Source organism: Molossus molossus, unplaced genomic scaffold, assembly GCF_014108415.1.
Source record: "Molossus molossus isolate mMolMol1 unplaced genomic scaffold, mMolMol1.p scaffold_m16_p_4, whole genome shotgun sequence".
Classification (NCBI taxonomy): Eukaryota; Metazoa; Chordata; class Mammalia; order Chiroptera; family Molossidae; genus Molossus; species Molossus molossus.
This window is the reverse complement of record NW_023425377.1, coordinates 90,932,292-90,951,911: the sequence shown is the minus strand read 5'-3', so window position 1 is coordinate 90,951,911 and position 19,620 is coordinate 90,932,292. Positions and strand designations below refer to the sequence as shown.

Below are 19,620 nucleotides of genomic sequence, written 5' to 3'. Positions count from 1 at the left end.
CTGAGATCTCCTTCTCACTTAGAATTAATAGGTCTGATGCCTTTGGGTATGTTTTGTTTCAGAATTTTATTTTTAAAGGATTTTTATAGCATAACAATATCTGTGGTATTCTTACTGAAATACTTTATAATGGTTAAATTCTAACAATTTTTGAACCAAGATTTCATAAAATTTTCCTAAGAAAATAGAAAAAGTTTACATTATATACCATATTGGAATTATTTTCTTACATTTTCAAAATAATTTACTGTAAACATTAGTTTCAAAGAAAATATATGGCAAATTATAAAGCAGTTACAGAATTCTTTACAATAAAATTTACGATAAAAATAATTTTTTGCAGGTTGAAAATTTATCAAAAGGTGTAAGTGGATTATAAATATATTTTGGCAATCTGGTGGACTTAAGGGCACTTTAAAGGTTGTCTATTTAAATGACTACAGATATGACATGTCTGATGAAACCCGATCTGTAAGTCTAAACCAATGATCATTTCTTGCTGGTAAAACACAGAAGTAATTTATCCAGAAAATCCACCAGTACTATGAAGAGTTTGATGTCTTCATATAGATTCTTTTATAAGTTGGGCTAATCTCTGGAAAGCCTAAAATAGAAAATAGATAAGAATTAATGAAATTAGGATGCAATTTAGGAAAACTTTGTCAGAACTTTAAAAAGTCAAACAAAGAATATCCATTTAAGGGTAAGATGAGGCAGTGAGAAACCAAGTTTAGCATCAGTTTTTTTATGGCAGGATACCATCAATGTCATCATGGATGTAGATATAAGCATATTCGATTCTCAGGATTTTTCTGTTGTTGTTCTTGTGACCCTCCAGGTCATCATTTTATATTTTCTCCACCCTACATATTGTTTTATTTTTTCATATAATCTCTCACTTGTGTATATAAGCTATATAGTTTCAATTGTCCAACTCTATTATATAAAAACAAAAATAACTTATGAAAAGCATGTTTAATGATGCGAGAAAGCAAGTAAATAGAGAACACACAGCCTGGTAGGTGTGGCTTAGTGGTTGAGCATCAACCCATGCACCAAGAGGTTACTGGTTCGATTTCCAGTCAGGGCACATGAGGTTGTGGACATGATCCCCAGTGGGGGGAATGCAGGAGGCAGCCGGTCGATGTTCTGTCTCATCGATGCTTCTATCTTTCTCTTATTCTCTCTTACTCTCTCTCTAAAGTCAATAAAGAAAAGTATTAAAAAAAAAACAAAAAAGAACACAAAGGACAAATCCATCTGCAAAGATAAATATAAACTCATCTTAAGGTTAATGGCACTGTTCAATTTATGGATCTTCTGTTTGGATTCCCAGACATACAGTTTTTAGGACTTTGTTTCTTTGCTTGCTATTTTGGTTAAAGCTAGTCTTTGTGATTAATTTGAGAATATTATTCTCCTTGACTTGCTGATATTTTTTTCCTCAACGAAAGAGAGACTGCTGGCCTCAATATGTACTTTTGGCTCATATTAATCCTGTGAAGGAAGGAAAGACATTTTCTTTATAACATATTGGTAATCAATGAACATGGTTTAGTAGGCCTGGAAACTATTCTTGAAAACAATAAACATAAACTACAACTCAGTCTCTTCATTTGTCTATAGAAGTCTAGCAACAAAGTAAAATGTCTTTTAATGGTAGTTTATGACTTTTCCACTAATGCCTGTTTTCAGAAACTCAAAAAGACATTAAAGCATATTATAACTCACAAAATGAACACACCCACCCTACAATAGAATTAATCTAGTGTTGCTCTGAAGAGAATAATGTACTTACCGTATCCATTTGTTCTGGAGAAGCCAAAGAGAAGGATGCTCTAAAGTAAGGGCTAGGAGCTGAGCTATCGATGTAGAAAGCATTTCCAGGAACCATTAATATCTAAGAGAGTTTATGGAAACAAGCGATATACCATTAAAGAAAAACAGAGAGAAAATACAGATAAATCAAATCCCAGAATGAGGAAGGACTTTTAAGATTAAAGGCAATTAAACAAATCACAAGGGAAAAATAAATTTATATACAAATTCTGTATATCATACAATCAACAAAACTAAAAGCAGAGAAATCAGAAAAATGTTTACAATAAATATATCAAATCCGATCTCTTCTCCACATATAAAGAGTACACAGAAACTGAGAAGAACAACACTAGAATTTAATGGTCAAAAGGGCAGCCTACAGAGGAAATAGAAATGGTAACAAACATGAATGAACGTTTAACGGAACTAGAAAAGTAATGTAAATTCAAACAATGAGATACCACTTTTAAGATACAAAATTTGGAAGCGACTTTTAAGCTGGATCTGAAAGACAGGTAGGTGTTGGCCAAGCAAACAGTAGGGGAAGACTATTTTAAGGATAAGATACAGAGTGTTGGGAATAAATTGTCTCTCTCAAAGAACTGAAAGAAGGTAAAAATGTAATACATAAAGCGAAGGAATAACAATGTTAAGTAAGTGTCAAGACTCAGTGGTGAGAACCACTGTGATTCTTGACGACCACTGTGGCAGGTAGCTCACTGTTACCAAGTACATTTCCTTTGCCTCCTGGGCATACAAATATATCCTATTCCTGGCCTCTTTCTAATTGTACGTGGATAGATGACTGAATCCTAGCCAATGGATGTGAAGTGGTATGTGCTACTCCTAGGCCTGACCCATAGAATTCTTCCTCTGTGACCCACCATGCTCTCCATTGTGTCGCCATGTGGAACCTATGTGTGAAAGACTGAAGAGCAATAAGATAAAAGGAATCAGGATCTCTGTCCACTGCTTAGAGCACAGCTGCCCAAAGATCACATATTTGGAAATTGTATGTGAGCCAGAAATAAGCTTTGGTTGTGTTAAATCTTCGAGATTGTTATGTAGTATAATCATGATGTTCAAAAGCATGAGGTAACTGCTTGTTGTCACAGGGTGCAAATCTGGGCACCGTCTGCTGAAGTAAGATGAGTAGGGAGTGAAATGAAGAGGGGCACTCTGGGGAAAAGATTTCAAGGCTGAAGATAGGTTTTCATGTCCTTAATATGAATAAAATGAAAATCATTTTTCCCATCATAGCAGAAAAGTTTTGGGATGTGCTAGAAGCAGGATGCTGTTAAGGGAAGGAGGAGTGAGTGGTAAAAATCTCTTTGCAAGACGACTATAGTCTGGGCTAAGGCAGTGGTGACGAAGGTGCAGATCATTTAGAAAAATAAAGGTACATGCAAGAGGATATATGGAAGGACTGAAAACAACTACATTAATGTGAAGTGTACATCCTAAACATGTTGCTCAGAGATATGTACAAATAGCCACTTATCAAATGTTCTTAAAGGTAATGGCATTGATAGAAAAGCAAAGACAATATAAAATTGATTATACTAAAGTTGTCTTTGAAATAAACCAGTTAATATTTACTAAGTACTACTCTTGCTGTTACTAGGATTAGAACAATTCATAAAGCATGAGTCCTGCCTTCCAGTAAGATGGTTAGAGGATGAATGAGTTTCCAAGGGAGTGGGGCTAAAGCCCGGCCTGTTACCAGGTCTAATCTTTAGACGGCTTCATGTCTTAGGCACTAGCAGGGTACTTTGCCAGCATCAATACAATCTGTTCCTTTGTACAATCATTTCTATTGCTTCAAGACAAAATAGATACTAGAAACAGATCATTGTGTTTAGAAAAGACTAACAAATGTGACAAGAGAATTAATTAAGGGTGAAAGGATAAGTTATTTGGTAAACTGGAAGCTACATAGAAAAATATTTAGATTTCTGAGCTTAATCAATGCTCCCAAATGAAATCTAAATATACTTATGATTTAAGTATGAAAGGTAAATAAAAGAACATAGAATAAATCATCATGGGCTAATTTGAAGTAAAAACGGCAGGACAGAAACTTTTCTGTGTAATTTTCACCATGTGAAATAATTGCACAGCCAAAATACCATCTATATACAAGCTCTTCAAGAAAATACACCGCAAATGATTATAAAACCTTGGTGATGAAATTTTGGGATATTTAACAGTTTTTCATTTTTTTTTGTTCATTTTCTAAGTTTGCTAACATGACTATGCTTTACTTTCAATATAGGGGGTTGGGGGACCATCTATTTTACATATTAATGGCTAATACCTATTGAGCATTTACTAGTCTAAGTGCTTTATGCATATTAACTTAATAATCATAACAACCTTAGGAGAGAGAAAGTCTCACTACTACTATTTTACAGATAAAACTCAGGGAGGGTAACTTGCCCAAAGCCACACATCCAGTCAAGGATGGAGCTGGGATTCGAACCCAAGGAGTTTGGCTCCTGGGACTGTGTTGTCAGCCCCCAAACCAACCAGTAGCAAAGATGAAGGAGTATATTTCCATTAATTTAGAACAGAAGAATAATTTATTTTTACCCAAAAATCTATTGATTTTAATGAGATAACATCTGATATTAAAACATTAGGAGTTGGGGTGGTGAGCAATGACAAACATCTTTCTCCATTTTTATTTAAGTAAGAAATTCTGTTAAAGAAAAATATAACTTTTTCTGCCTTTTTACCTCTTTCTTAATGGCTTTTTCTTCAATCAGTTTTTTTACATCAGAAATGCCCTTAATTTTGATCCATACAAACATTCCAGCAGTAGGAGCATGCCATTCTGCCAAACCTATAAATAAAAGGAGGGACTAAATCTCCTGAAGCTTTATTTGCAGTCACATATAACATTTAATGGTATAATTGTAGTAACTGTAAACTAGGATTCCCATACAAGTTTCCTTAGTGATAGCATTTAAAAAATATAATTTTGTGAGTCCTGACAATTGATGTTCTGAGTTTTATTTCAAAAAGTGAGTGAGCCCTGGTCAGGTAGCTCTGTTGATTAGAGCGTCATCCAGATGCTTCCCGGTCAGGGCACATATAAGAATCAAGCAATGAATGCAGAAATAAGAGAAACAACAAATCAATCAATCTCTCTTTCAAATCAGTGAAACATTTTTTTTTTTTAAAGTGAGTGAGAGGGGGTTAAGGGGGGAGGGAGACTCATGTGTGCATATTTATAATTTTAGTCAGTCTTAGGGCGGTGCAAGAAAGCTAGTGCCTATGTCCACTTCCTTTAGTTAGAACCATACCGGAGCCAAATATGTTAAATTTTAGAAGAGGTTTCTTCAACTCTTTCTAGAGTCTTCCAGTGTTTCCACAAGTCCTCTCATTTACGTAACAGCTCAGAAGTCCACTGGATTAACGTTTTCATCACAATGTAATTGATCATGAAAAGAAGTACTTAAAATCAGGAATTGCAAGTGCATTTGGAGGCTTTGTGCTTCATACAGTATTAGGATAGAGAAATCAAGAAGGAAGGACAATTACTTTGATTTTAATTAGTATCTTTTAAAAAATGTTGCTGTTGATTAAAGCCTTTTCTCTGCCGTACAAAATGGTAGAATAGTATTCTTTATCAAAAAGATGATTCTATGTTTACCAATACTTCATAGGAAACAAGGTGTGACATAATTAAAGAATTTATATTTTTCACTTACGAGTATTCATACTAAAGGCATATTTAATGATATAATTAAAGCCATGTAATTCATTTTACTTTCTCATTTTTAATAAAAAATTAAACTTAAACGATCCTGCAATCTAATTAACAATACATAGTATTAGATAGATAATTGAGGTTAGTGATTAAAAGGCAAATCATTTGTGATGAGAAGTCCTCTGTAGATTGTAGTAGTATTTTGTCTTTATATAATCTAGTTAGAAAAGGAATATGTTGTTTATTTCATGATTCTTTTTCCAGTTAGAGGAAAACTTTGAAATAACTCTAAACATTTTTGAGTATAGATATTATTGAGCTTTAAGTAACTTATTGCTGGTTGATTATTAGACTAATTGGTCTGTTTTGTTTTAACCACACATTCTTTGCAGCAGACGGGTAGAAATGTGTCAGGGTATGCACACTGTTACTTCTGAGATTATTTATTTATAGGATAATATTTTCTTGACAAGAAGAGTCCTGGACTCTTGTTCCCCCTGCCCCCCAGGATTGCTAAGAATACTGTGCAGTGTTTATCACCCACTCACGGAGGTGCTGCTGTTTATCACAGGACGGGATATAATTCCACTCACCACTTAACCACTTGTCTGCAGCTGCCAGTAATGCATCCTTCTGCTTCCTATAGTAATCAATAACCCTAGAAGAAGGACACAATGAAAATGATGTGTTTAGTACACTGACTGCAGAAACTCAGAGGATCTATACAAATCTGTTTTCCATCTTGATTAAAATGAATGCTTGATAAGGGAATAAGAGTCTATTTATTTGACTTGTCTGGTGGTAAACTTTTTAGCGCTATGTTTCTTCCTTTACTGTGGAATAATTAAAAATCAAACATTATAAAGCAGAGTCATTTCCATGTAAAAAATGGGACCTGAAATACGATACCTCTCTACATGAGCCAGGAAGCCCTCTTCTCCCCATTGGTGAAGAAGCTGCGATACCATTAGCTAAAAGAGGTACAACAATAACATCAGTCACGGTTCATCCTCTAAAATGTGTTTTCTTGCCAATCACTCTTGAGTACATGCAAACCACCATAAGAAAATATAGCAAGCTGAACCAAGGTTTATACAGTTGGTGATTTAGAATAAATGTTAATTAATAACAATGACAATGATAATAAAAATGACAAATACTTATATAGTACTTGCCATGTGCCAGAAACTATTGTAATATGTTAATATATTTTAGCTAATTTAATCTAGTAATAACATTATTAAGCAGGTTATTATTTCTATTTTACTGAGGAGGAAAATGAGGCACAAGGGTTGTTGACTTTCCTGAGGTCACACAGCTAGTCACAGAGCCTGGACTCGAGTCAGACTGTCCAGCCCCAGCCCAGCCCCACTCCTTAATACCACACTGCACTTCCTCTCGAAATATAAAAAACATAAAGTAGTTGTAATATATAAAATTATATAATATACTTGGAGATTTTTCCATCTAAAATGGAAGTTCTAAATGTCATAAATTGATAGTGAAGTTTAGTTGATAACTGACACATACAAAAAAAAGAAAAAAAAAATGTCCCCAAACTTGATACAAAAAGTCCCCACACTTGATAAAGCACTTTCTGAAATATAAAATATCAAACAAATGGCCTGTTCTATATAAACTTTTTTTTACATTTTGAGTTCTTAGGTAGGAAATCTATCCTTAAAATCTAATTCTCATGGTTGCATTAGAGATGGATCCAATAATTTCTCAAAGCTTGTGAGGAAAATTTATGCGTTCTCTAAAATGAACCTTATTTTCATTAAAGTACACACCAATGAGTGTCTTCAGGACAGAGAGGTCAGTACATGTGCAGTGAAGGTGATAAGTCACTGAGCAGGTTCCCAACTGTTCTCCTTACAGACTTTAAGACAGAGAAGCCCAAGGTACATGACTTCATCCAGCCCAGTTCCATTATGTTCAATTCAACACTTTTAATGGAGTTTCTGGGCTAGATGCTAGGGACACCAGAGGAATAAGACAACCTGACTCTGAAGGAGGTTAGTCTATGCCACAAAATAACAGCAGGCTAATTCGATTCTCATGTGTCCAATGGAGTAAACGTCTGCGGTGCCCGGTTTGCTGATTCAGTACATGCTGGAACTAGAGATTCCATATTGGTGATTTCCCTCCCTGCCCCCTTAACTCAATCTCATTTGTCAACATCTATTTTCTATTCTTATCGAATTAAATTTCTTTTTCTATTTCCTAAGTTGTCCTTACCTGTGTAAAAGTGCTGGGGTGCAATGTTGAGACTTGTGTGTGTAAAACAACTCTCTCTATCAAGGGTTTTGGACCAGTTATAAACCCTATTCTCAACCTGCACAGAAAAGAGAAAAGGCACAATACCATTCTGTATTAACAACGAATACATGTCAGTTTCCTGATTTCATTAGGAAGAGAGTTGTGACCAGGGGGCAAATGGACCCAGACAATTAAAACAGTCTAATATAACTAACGACTTCTTATTTAAAATTCAAATTTAAACTTAAGTGTACATTTAAAATATAATGCAAGTCTGACCAAGTATTTTCAAATGTGCTCTTTCATATATGAAACCAAAAACCTGACCAGTACCCCGACAACTTTAAATCAATGCCCAGGTTCCTTTGATGACAAGAGATGGACAGAGAGAAAAGGTTTATATTCCTATTAATTCTTTAACTGGTATTTTAAGGTAAGTAGAATATAAGCATCTTAAATGAGAATAGTTGCTTGGACTAAAAGCTTCTGACAAAATAACGCCAGGCATAATTTCTGTCTCGGCTAGATCCAGCCTTAAGTTAGAGACGCAGGGTCTTACCCAGAGGACAGGATTTTTGAAAAAGAGTCAGCTCTGATAACACGGCCATCAGTGTCCATGGAAAGAAATGTCGGTGCCCAGGGCTTGACATGGAAAAGATAAACACCATTGGTTTGAGAACTCTGTTAGGGATCCTGTGATCACTTTGTGTTGAGACGGGAAAGGGCATGGATTCGGATAACAGTAACGCAACCATCTTTTTCCTTTATGTCAACCCTTTAAAATGGAATAAAAGCAGAGCTGCATGTTCTTTTATTAGTATTTCCCTGTCTTCATGATTTTTCTCCCAACACACACACTCAAGGGTTTAATCATATACTGAAGATGCCATTATTATGAACTGCGGGCCCTCCCTTGTCCCAAGGGTTGAAGTCCAAGCTGAACAGATTTAGAGGGAAAAATATGGGCCTTGCTGAGAACCAAGGTCCTGAATTCCAGTAAGGTCCCCACGATGCCCGACTGGCATGATTGTTGAATAAAATGCATTTAAAGGAAAAAAGGAAGAAAGAAAAACTAGTTTGGATAAGCTATAAGCACAGGGGACACAGGGGACCAGCAGCCTTCAGGACTGTCTACAGAGAGAAGCTGACTGACTCTTAGAACTGGAAAGATCCAATGATGAGACCGAAGGAGAGAAATGTAGTGAACACGAAACACTGACTTCAGTATTTACATAGAAGTAGATGCATTTTGAGAGTGGGATGTGGTAGGCAGACATGATAGTCATTCAGACAATACAGATGGAAAAATCAAGTGTTTTTCTTTCCTGTAGTTTTCAGGGAGGAACCATACCCAAGTATATGTTCTCTGCAGCCTTGAGAGCAATAAAAGTTTTTGATTTTGAAAAGTGGCACATGTATATGGTGAGAAGGACTCTATAATTTCATTCTTCTGCAGGTGCAATCCAGGACCTTCACCTCAGGGAGCCAACGTGTCCCGGGCTGCCAATAACGCCTTACCTATGTCCTAATGGACATCACTCACTGAGTACAGCCCTCCTCCTCTTTCAGCTGAACACAGCTTTGCAATCCTTCCAGTCCTTCTCAGACCTCATGCCAGTCTGCCGCTGCCAAGAGACAGTAGCTCACACCCAAGAGGAAGACTGCTTAGACCCCCAGGACCATGATTAAGGAGCTATACGCACTAGGATCTGAAGTTCAAGATCATTAGCCCCAACTTTCTGTTTGTTCAAATATACGGTACAGAGAGCCAGCTACTATTTTTTTTTTTTCTTTATTGACTCTAGAGAGAGAAGAAAGGATAGTGAGATAGAAACATCAATGAGAAAGAAAATCGACTGGCCACTTCCTTCACGACCCCCACTGGCGATTGGGCCCACAGCCTGAGTATGTGCCCTGACTGGGAATCAAACCAATGATCTCTTGGTGCATGGGTCAATGCTCAACCACTGAGCCATAGCGGCTGGGACCAGCTAGTATTTTTAAGGTAAGTAATTTCTAGAAAGAGCTGTGATACCAGAAATAAAAAGTACTAATTCCATAATAAAACTAAAAGTTAAAGTGGTAGCAAATTAACAATTATTTAAAAAAATTCCAACATAAAAGTGGATTTGCAGCCAGGCTAATATCAAATGCAGGGACATAACTTTCAATAATTGATCTTCTAATGGTGACATAAGTTCACACCGTCACTTACCTTGTTGAACTGGAGAAAATAGTAAGGATCATCTTCTATTATGAGGAAATCGTATTTCCTTGCGAGCTGAAAGAGGATAAAGCAGTACATTTAATTCTTAAGAACTATCTAATATGAAAAGCATTTGGAGTCATAATTCTTTGTGCTCATTCATTCAAGAAGCCCTGAGTGCCGGTTGTCTAGGAAATGAAGATGATGAGACGGGCTCTAAAGGCTCTGGTTCTCATGGAACTTACATTCCAGTGGAAAGACGGAATGCACACAAGCCAATGGATAATGCACAGAAGATATATCGGATGAGGGACTTGGGGCTAGGGAGAACACTGAACAGGGTGATGTTTGAGACAGGGAGAGGGGGGAGAGGAGAGAGAGAGAGAGAGAGAGAGAGAGAGAGAGAGAGAGAGAGAAGCAGAGTAGCTACTTCACTGGGAAGCCCTTCCTGACAAGGTAACGCCAAGTCTCTGAATTACAGGAAAGAGGCAGTTGTGCAAAATCAGGGAAGAAGCTTCTAGACTGAAGGATGAGCAAGAGCAGAGGCCCTTGGGTGATACAGAAAGCTGGCATATTTAAGGGTTAGAGAGAAGGCCAGTGGGCTGCAACAACCATGATAATACAGATAGCTCAAGAACAGCCGACCAGGTCACCTAGCTCTTGGATTTTATTTTAACGGCCAGGGGAAGCCGCTGGAGGACTGTGGACAGGAGGACCATGAGACTATCGTCACATTCGTTCCAGCAGGGGAAGGGCAGGAGCGGCTGCTGTGTGAAGAATGGTGAGAGGTCCAGAGTGGAGGGCAGCAAGGGGTCCAGTGAGGAACGTCCTACTAGACCAGCAGGGGAAGAAGGTGGTGTCTGAGCAGATGGTGATGGCAGTGGAAGTGGAGGGAAATGGATGGATTTGGATACATTTGTCGGTCAAGCCCATAGAATGGACTGGATGTGGTGTGTGGGCGAGGAGAGAGGAAGAGGAGGTGATGGGTCATGCTGGCACAGTGTATGGAGATGAAGAATCTGAAGGGTTGTGGATGAGAGGTCTGGGGTGTGGTTGGAGAAAACCAAGAGTTCTGTGGAGCCATGTTAGCTGTGAAATGCCTGTTACACATGCATGTGGGATGCGGGATACAGAAGTTGGATAGAGAAGTCTGGAGTTCAGGCATTTCCTTTACAGAATGCAACTTACAGGCATAGAAATGGATGAGAGTGTCTAGGAAGAGTATGTAAAGAAGAGAAAATCAGGACAGAGCCAGGAGAGTGTGAAAAATAAGAATATGACAATATTTTGATTATGTATGTGTGTATTAAAAGAAACTTTGAAATCTTATGTTTCCACTGTAATAATTACATTCTATATTATTGTAACATAGGCTTGGTACTTATTTTGAAAAACGATTTGTAGTGAAAGGCTAGGGAATCAGTTAGGTCCATAAAAAAGACTTTACAAAAGGGGCACATTCTCTTATTCTTCAAATATTTCTGTATAGCTCCACATTTGCTTGATACTTTTAAGAAGTGTTTATGGTAAAAAGCTTAGGTATCATTGTTGGGTCCCTAAAATAGACTTTACAAAGGAACATGCCTCTTTTTTTTAAAGGATTTCTTTGTAAATTGAAATGACAACAAATAACAGAGACAAGTTGAAAATACAAATACAAAATAAGAAAAATAAAAAATTGAGGTCAAATATTAAATAACCTCATAAAATTTAACATCAGGCCAAGAATGCAAGTTCTTTTTTGGAACTATCAACTAAAGGCAGAAAAAAACCTTATAGTAAACAAAGGATGTAGTCATCTCTTGTGTTTCAATTTATTAGCACCCTTGGCACAGATGACCTCCTCATATTAAAAATTATCTTTCTTGAAAGCAAGAGGCTAATAGGAAAGAAAACTTGCACCCTGGCTGGTGTGCTCAGTGGTTAGAGCATCGGCATGTGGTCCAGAGAGACCCGGGTTCAGTTCCCGCTAAGGGCATGTACCTCGGTTGCAGTTTGTCCCTGGCCCTGGTTAGGTCGTGTGGGTGGCAGCCACTCGATGTGTCCCTTTCACGTCAATGTTTCTCTCTCTCTCTCTCCCTCTCACTGTCTGAACCAAAAAAAAAAGAAAGGAAACTTGCATAGTACTTTTCAAAAAAGTAAAAAAGAAACAAGAAAACAATCACACAACACATTCTTTTAAAATACCTCATAGATCTCCTTCTTGCGGTCACTTGTTAATGAGGTTCCGGCAGGGTTGTTGCCACTGGGGACAGTATAGAGAAATTTGGGGGTGTTTTTCTTGGGGTTTTTTGAATCTTCTGGTTTCCATCTGGAAAGTATTTCTTTGAGGGCGTCTGGAATCATCCCATACTCGTCACTGGAAACATTAATCATGTTGCAGCCCAGTGGGTGCAGCTGTTGAGCACACAGAAAGAAAGAAAGCCCAAGATTCAGACCTCATTACAAAATGTGTCACTGGGTCAGCCAGTGTGGCTCAGTGGTTCAGCACCAAGAGGTCACTGGTTCAATTGCCGGTTAGGGCATATGCCTGGGTTGTGGGCCCAATCCCCAGTGGGGGTCATGTAGGAGGTGGCCATCAGTGTTCTCTCTCATTAATGTTTCTCTCTCTGCCCCTCTCCCTTAAAATCAATAAAGTAAAAAAAAAAAAGAAAATTCAAAATGTGTCACTGATTTTTCTTTTTTTATCCTCACCCGAGGACATTCTTCCATTTTTTGTTCAGATAGAGCGGGAGGGAGAGAGAGGAAGAGAGAGAGAGAGAAACATCGATGTGAAGGGACACATCGAGTGGCTGCCACCCGCACGACCAACCAGGGCCGGGGAAAAACTGCAACCGAGGTACGGGCCCTTAGCGGGAATCAAACCCCGGTCTCTCTGTACCGCAGGCTGACGCTCCAACCACTGAGCCAAACTGGCCAGGGCTCACTGATCTTTTCTTATAGTGAGGAGGTGACCCTTTTTACCCTTAAACATATAGCCTGCACTCAGCCCTATATCCAGAGAGTTTGGGTTGTATATTTGAATTTTCTTGTTGCCTTGGACCAGATTCTATTATCTTTCAAAAATATCCTGTCAATTTCCAGAGGAAGGATTCTAGGGACATGCATAAACAAATCTAGTTCCTCTGTCACATGACTAACTTTTACGTATTTGAGGACAATTCTCATGTTTTTGAGTCTTTGGTTTTTGGGGAAAACAGACACAGTTTCTGAAACCATTCATCGTATGGTATGGTTTCCAGTTTCCTATTCACTCTGACTACTTTGTTCTGACTCCTCCAGTTTGTATACATATGTATCCTAAAGTATTGTGCCCCCAAAAAACCTCATTCTCCGTGGTGTTTTCTGACCAGTGCACAGCAGGGCCAGATGATCAGCTTCCTCTTTCTGGTTATTATAGTCCCATTAATTTAACATTGGAGTAGAAATTTCAAATACCTAATTATGCCATATTAGTTTATAGTTACAGTAAACTGACATACAACATGATTATATTTAGGCGTATGTTAATTAAAGATAGTAATGAAAAAAAATGTTTTTAATTAAATCGCATTTCAACTGAAATATTCAGAAAACTGGACATCATTTTGCCCAACCTAATTTTAGCAACCATTCACTTACATTTGGTAAAAGGAAATGTATAAAGGATATATTTAACAAAGTTTGCAATATCATTTAAGAATCTCCTGTTTACAGGTGAAAGATGCTATTTTATATTTCAGAGTACAGATCCTTCCAAAGGGGCAATGGTTTCTTCTTATTTCTTGTAAGAAAGAGAGCTGCCTTTTGTAGAAATATATACTCACAGCTTCAAGTGTTCCCGAATAAACAGGTTCATTTAAGAGGATGTTATCTCCACGATTAATGAGCATTTCAAACACCTAACGAAAGAAGCATAGGTTAGCTTGGATAGTATTGTTCCCATTCTTAGAACCCCTGTGCCCCATTTTTTAGTTTCAGCTCACTAGGATTATGGAGCAGGAGGTGGAAAATACTCTGTAAGAGCCACAGACAATATGTAAACCGATGCGTGTGACTGAGTTCCAATAGAAATCTACTTACAAAATCAGATGAAGGCTGGATTGTCTCTCAAGCCATCGTAGCCAACCTCTGCTCTAGGGTTGGATCAAAAATAACATAACTGGTGTGGCTCCCAAAATTCATTTTATCTTTTATTCCTTCTTTGAAAATGTATTAAATATTTACTATGAGCCAGTTTCGTATAAGATATGGTGATAAAATGATGAACATCATGACAGAGTTTTTACCCTCATTGAGGTACTGGTCCACCAGGAAAACTAAATCTTAATTAAATAATTTAAAAAAATGTATATTTTAAAACGGTGATGAACGCTTTAAAGTATAGATGCACAATAATATTATAAGAGCTCAACACGGGAGGACTTGGTGTGCAGGAAACGCGGGAATGCAGAGAAGGTCTTCCTGAGAAATGATGAGCTGTGGTAGGGGTGACAATAGGTACATGTTCAGAAGCTGAAGGAGTTCTGTGGCTTGAAGCAGAGTGTAAGGAGGAGGATAAAATGGGATGAGACAAAGTGGGTGGAAACCAGACCAGGCAGGCACTGGGCCAAGTGAGGCCTGTCAGAGTTTTAAGGAGAGTGTAGGAAGAGGGAATCGCATGATCAGATATGCATTTTGAGAAAATGATTCTGGCTATAGTATGAAAGAATTACAGAGGAATGAGAATACATGTGGAAAGTTTGGGAAGTTTTTACAATTATTTGGACAGATAAGGGTAGTCTGAACTAGGTTAATGACGGTGGAATTGGAGAGAAGAACTGAGAGGTGTTTTGGAAATCAAAACCAACAGAACATTATTATGGACTATAGGGGCGTGAGAAAGAGGAGGTATCAAGAATGACTCCCAGCTTTCTGCCTATGGAACTGGATCGATGGTCAGAGTGGTGTCATTCACTGAAAAGCAGACCCAGAAGGTTGTCCATGCCTGACAAGTGTGTTTTGGTTTGAGGTGCCTTCAAAACATATTGTGATGATGTCAGGTAGACAGATGGACAAATGGACTTGGAAGGACCTTGGGAGTTACTAACATATGACTGACCACATGGGTGTGAATGGAAGTACCCAGGGAGAATGCACAGATGAAGGGGAGCAGAGGTCTGAAGCCTGAGCCCCGAGGAACTGCAATGAACAATGGCTGTGATGCAGACAGGGCCACGGAGACTGGGCAGGTGGGCAGAGGGAGCTGCTCCACGTGGTGCTGAGCACCAGAGGAGGACAGGGATGCAAAAGGATGGGGGAGGTCATGTTAGACATAGATTGACAAACCTTAGGAGATTTTGCAGATAACATGATGCCTACTGACATCAACAGAGCCAGACAATAGATCCTTCTGGCCTATCCAAAGGAGTCTATTATGAGTAAATCTTACATAAGTCAGAGAACCATCCTTTCTCGCCATGTGTTGTTTTACAATCCCCAGTTCAAGCCTCTCCTTCCTATCATGTTAACAAGCTACATCTCTCGACAAACAGCATGGCTGTTTCTGATGGAGACAGAAGATGGAACTTTGGTTTATGGATTTGGTCTAAGATGTTCCATTACCCTTTCCTTATGAGCTTTTGCATTTTACGACAAAGGGTATCCTTCTCTGAAAAGTTTTCAATCAATTCAGGTTTCACATAACATCCAGGACCCAACAAGTTACCTGGGTGGCATGTGCATTATCGAGAGACCAAATGAAAACATAATTGCATGTATTTTCCATGTCAATGAGGGGACATGAGAATGTTGATTATCCTGAATGAGGAGGAGGGCTGTTTATTTTCTGGCCACACTTTTGAATAGATGTAGGTCATACAGTCGCCTACAGTAATATCTCTCCTGGAGAACAAAGTGGGAGAGAGAGTAAACCAGAGTCCCCCTGAGGCCTCTGTAGTAAGCTCGCCTGTCAGTGAGCGAGTTACTGATGTGGTTGGACAGCTATGTCATCTTCCTTCTCTGACATGACTGATGCTGTGACAGCTGAAGAAGAAATAGTCTTGAGTATCTTTCTGGAAAAAAGTTCATAGCATACCTTCCTAAGAAAAGAATTTCATGGAAAAGAACTCTTTTATATTAGTCTATGACATTACAAATGCTTCTCTGCAGGTAAAAACTCAAACGGCTAATTTTATTTTTCTTAAGGAAATAAAAAATATAGAGGAAAACTGATAAAGATTTTTATTCCTTCACTTATTTTGTAATAATAATGTTACTAAAATGCCTTAGAGCTAACAAGATTATAGCTGCCACATTTACATATAAAAGAAGAAAGAAAAAGAAAGGTACTCTGATTTAAGATAAGTATGAGTCATCTTTTAATCTACAGGTGAAGACTGAATATGAATAGAGAATCCCTACTCAGGGTTAATTAGTCTTGAAAGAGAAAAGAAAAAATAGATGAAATTGAGAACCATAGATACAGTCTCTTTATCTGTGAAGTTCCTGGAACCTACATGAGAGGCAGATGAATTGAGAGAGAGAGAGAGAGAGAGAGAGAGAGAGAGAGAGAGAGAACCCAGAGAAAAGTCAGAGATACACACACATACATAGACCTGGAGAAGCACACCCAAGAGGGAGGGAGACCAGAGACAAGCAGGGGTGAGCACAGAGGATTACATAAGCAGACATGCAAAGGAATCACATTCCACCTGAAGACTATCAGGATATGCCCTCTAAAAAATTTTAAAATTATATTGAAGTTTCATAATTAAAATAACATAAAACCAAATGTAACCTGAATCTCTAAGCCAGATGAAATTAAGCAGTGTTCACTAAAGCTTCTGGTCAGGGTTGGTTGGGTACCTTTTTAATGGGAATCCTGTTTGAATGACTCATAGCTCTGTGTCACTGCCTATGGGATCTATATGTAAGAAAAAGCAGGTCGATGGGGGTGTTTGTAATTCTGGGTAAAGATAAGAAAGACTACCAGTAATTCACAAAACATGATTGTCTTTATCAGCGAGAGATGACTGTATTTATGAACATATTTGATTGTCAATGTGGGGTACCCTTTCCTTTTTGTCTTACCTTACAAAGACCTTCTTGGCTGCCAGTTGTGACACATATATCCATTTGTCCTTGGCTGGGTGGATAATGAAGGGTGGGAGGATTGTGCAACTTTACTTGTAACTGTTTTAGCCAGGATAGCAGCTCTGGGATGCTAAAGCATAAAATTTATAGTAGTAAATATCATATTTTCAAATTTATAGTAGTAAATATCATAATATTAGAGAGGAATTAAATGGTAGCTATACACATTCATTTTTGAATTCATCAAACACTTTTTTTTGCCAATATTAATATCCCCATTTCAAGACAAAGCAACAGACTTAGAGATTAAGAAAGTCACACAAAGTCAATCAGCCAGTGAATAAATGAGCTGATATTTGAATCTATACCTTTCTTAGTCTAAAAATCAAGTCTTTATTTTTCAATAGAGCACTCATTTAATAATCAATTCTTTGTTCTTTGTAGAATAATTTCTATAAGCTACCTAAAAGTTCAGGTTCTCCAAATTCTTTGTGTCATGGAAGGAAAGACCTATGTATATACTACATATAATTCATATATACATAACCTATACTATATTTCAAAATAGTTTTCCACCACAGAACAAAGAAGGCTTTAATAAAGTATAATTTATGGGCACTCTATCAATTATCCTTTATCATTAGAAGATCAGCTAAGGAAAATCTTAATATGCATCCTAGCTTGCCTTTAAGAATGAAAGACATTTGAATTGAGGGCACCATATTTGCATAGCTGGGAAGGGAACATAATTCTTCAAAATCGCCCCTGGACTTAACATTGCTGCTTCCTGAAACATCCCTTTCTTCCCTTCGAACATCCTTCTTTGCCTGGCTATCTTCTCCTTTTTCTCAGTCTCAGGTCAATATAGTACTTCCTTCCAGAACTGGACTCTCCTAGTCTTGTAAGGGTGAGAAGTCCCTGAGGAGTGTTCAGGATTCAATATCCTGTTGCTGTTAATTCTTCTTTGAAACCTCTCCCACAAACTTCCTAGCTGTTGAATACCCAGTTAAAGGAAAAGTCACCTTATCAGCAGCCCTTAGAATACTGCTCATGAGAATGAGCCAACATAATTATATTATCTATAGTTACCCAGCACTTTGGGAATACTGAAGTGCTCTCTTCATTATGTCTTCATCAAATTGGATGGTCTTTCCATTTTCTATGGTAATGACAGCAGTCTTAAAAGGGAACATGTTCGGATTTGGTGATCCAGTAGCTAAGGAGATGACTGATTTTGGTGCCCTGCTAAATATCTCCGCTACAAAAAAAAAAAAAAAAAAGGCAGAGAAGAAGAAACGCTTTCATGGAAAACTTTCCTGAACAGCGAGAGTTCAGTATGTTGCATTGTACTCAATAAAACTGTCAAGTTCAACAATTTCTAGTGATAGGATGCTAATCTAAAATAAACACAAAATATCTTCATCTGGACCTACCTCACTGGAGAAGGAACTAAGGAATGGAGATGTCCAACTAAGAAGGCAGAGGGATCAGGATTATCTAGATAAGCAAAGGGCCACAGTAACAGAAAACCCTGCTCACTTTAGCCCTCCTTGCCTGTCAAGCCTCATGGTTCACCCCTTTCTCTCCCATTTAGCAGCCCCTCCCTACTCCCTGTGAGGTTGCAGGCAGAGTCTATCCCCTACTTAGGGTCAGGGAAGAGCCTTTCTACACAGCCCTCTGCCTTCTCTCTTCCAAGGCAGGTACCCACAACAGCCCGTTGCTCTCTCTGTTGCTACTCCTTTCCCGCCTTCACTTACAGCCCGAGTTCACATCTGCATACTGAGCCTGGCTCACAGTGAGCTTTTGAATGACTGCAACCAAGGTGACTGTAGGTACCACCCTTAGAGACTGTGAGGACCACCCCCCCCCCCCCCCACACACACACACCAGCCCAGGAGGGACGCTGCCCAAGCACTCACTGAGGATTCGGATGGGGGAAGGCCTTCTTGATGCGCTCGCGGCGGTGATGAACCGTGCGTAATTCATCTCTGATACCCAAGTACCCAGCACCTCCTTCAGCAGGTGAAGACTAGAACAACCAGATAGCTGCGTCCAGGGCTGCCTCCTCACTCTGGAAACGTCACCTTGGTGGATTCCCTTGCAGTTTTGGTTCACCAGTGCAGGGCTCGGAAAGCGCGGAGGAAACTCCCTGGCTGGAGGCGTCCTGAGAGTCGGGATCCCCAACGGGCCTGGTGCTGGGGGACGACTAAGAAGTCCACCCCCCCAGGGACAGTCCGCTCGCTCTCCAGAACCGGCGTCCCACGTGCCCTGGTCTCAGCAAAGGCCGAGGCCGCACCTCCTCCCGCCCCGCGCCGCAGCCTATAGCTGGCCTTCCGCGCGCACCTCCCCGCCCGGGTCATCGCCCTCTGCGCGGGCCGTGGGGGTGAGGGCGCGCTGCGAGGCTCCTACAGATCTGTGCCAGGGCCTGAAACAATTCAAAGCCAGTACGACTCTGGACCCCGCAGGTGGAGTCGCTGCACAGAAGCGGCCATGTAGGCAAATGCACCCTGCTGAGATCTTGCGGAGTGGCCAGGGGGGGCGGAGGCCGGAAGTCCACCGCCTT

At 39.1% G+C, this 19,620-nt stretch overlaps 1 protein-coding gene across 1 annotated transcript; it reads right to left on the bottom strand.

Moving 5' to 3' along the window:
* Nucleotides 1-344: 344 nt before the first annotated feature.
* Nucleotides 345-19,292, bottom strand: AADAT (aminoadipate aminotransferase). Its single transcript, XM_036240375.1, has 13 exons — nt 18,977-19,292; nt 18,147-18,315; nt 17,055-17,187; nt 13,811-13,885; nt 12,192-12,401; nt 10,014-10,079; nt 8,358-8,440; nt 7,778-7,874; nt 6,446-6,507; nt 6,130-6,194; nt 4,560-4,666; nt 1,799-1,900; nt 345-604 (listed from the first exon to the last, which is right to left on the bottom strand). Exons 1-13 carry the CDS (start codon nt 19,041-19,043, stop codon nt 563-565), a joined length of 1,278 nt encoding a protein of 425 aa, XP_036096268.1. The 5' UTR covers nt 19,044-19,292; the 3' UTR covers nt 345-562.
* Between the last annotated feature and the right edge of the window lie 328 nt (nt 19,293-19,620).

Coding starts and splice junctions, on each gene's coding strand:
- AADAT (XM_036240375.1), bottom strand. CDS start 19,043: ATGAATTACGCACGGTTCATCACCGCCGCGAGCGCATCAAGAAGGCCT. Junction 18,316..18,976: donor TTCCCCCATCCGAATCCTCA/GTGAGTGCTTGG, acceptor TTTTTTTTGTAG/CGGAGATATTTAGCAGGGCA. Junction 10,080..12,191: donor GCAAGAAGGAGATCTATGAG/GTATTTTAAAAG, acceptor ATCCTCTTTCAG/CTCGCAAGGAAATACGATTT.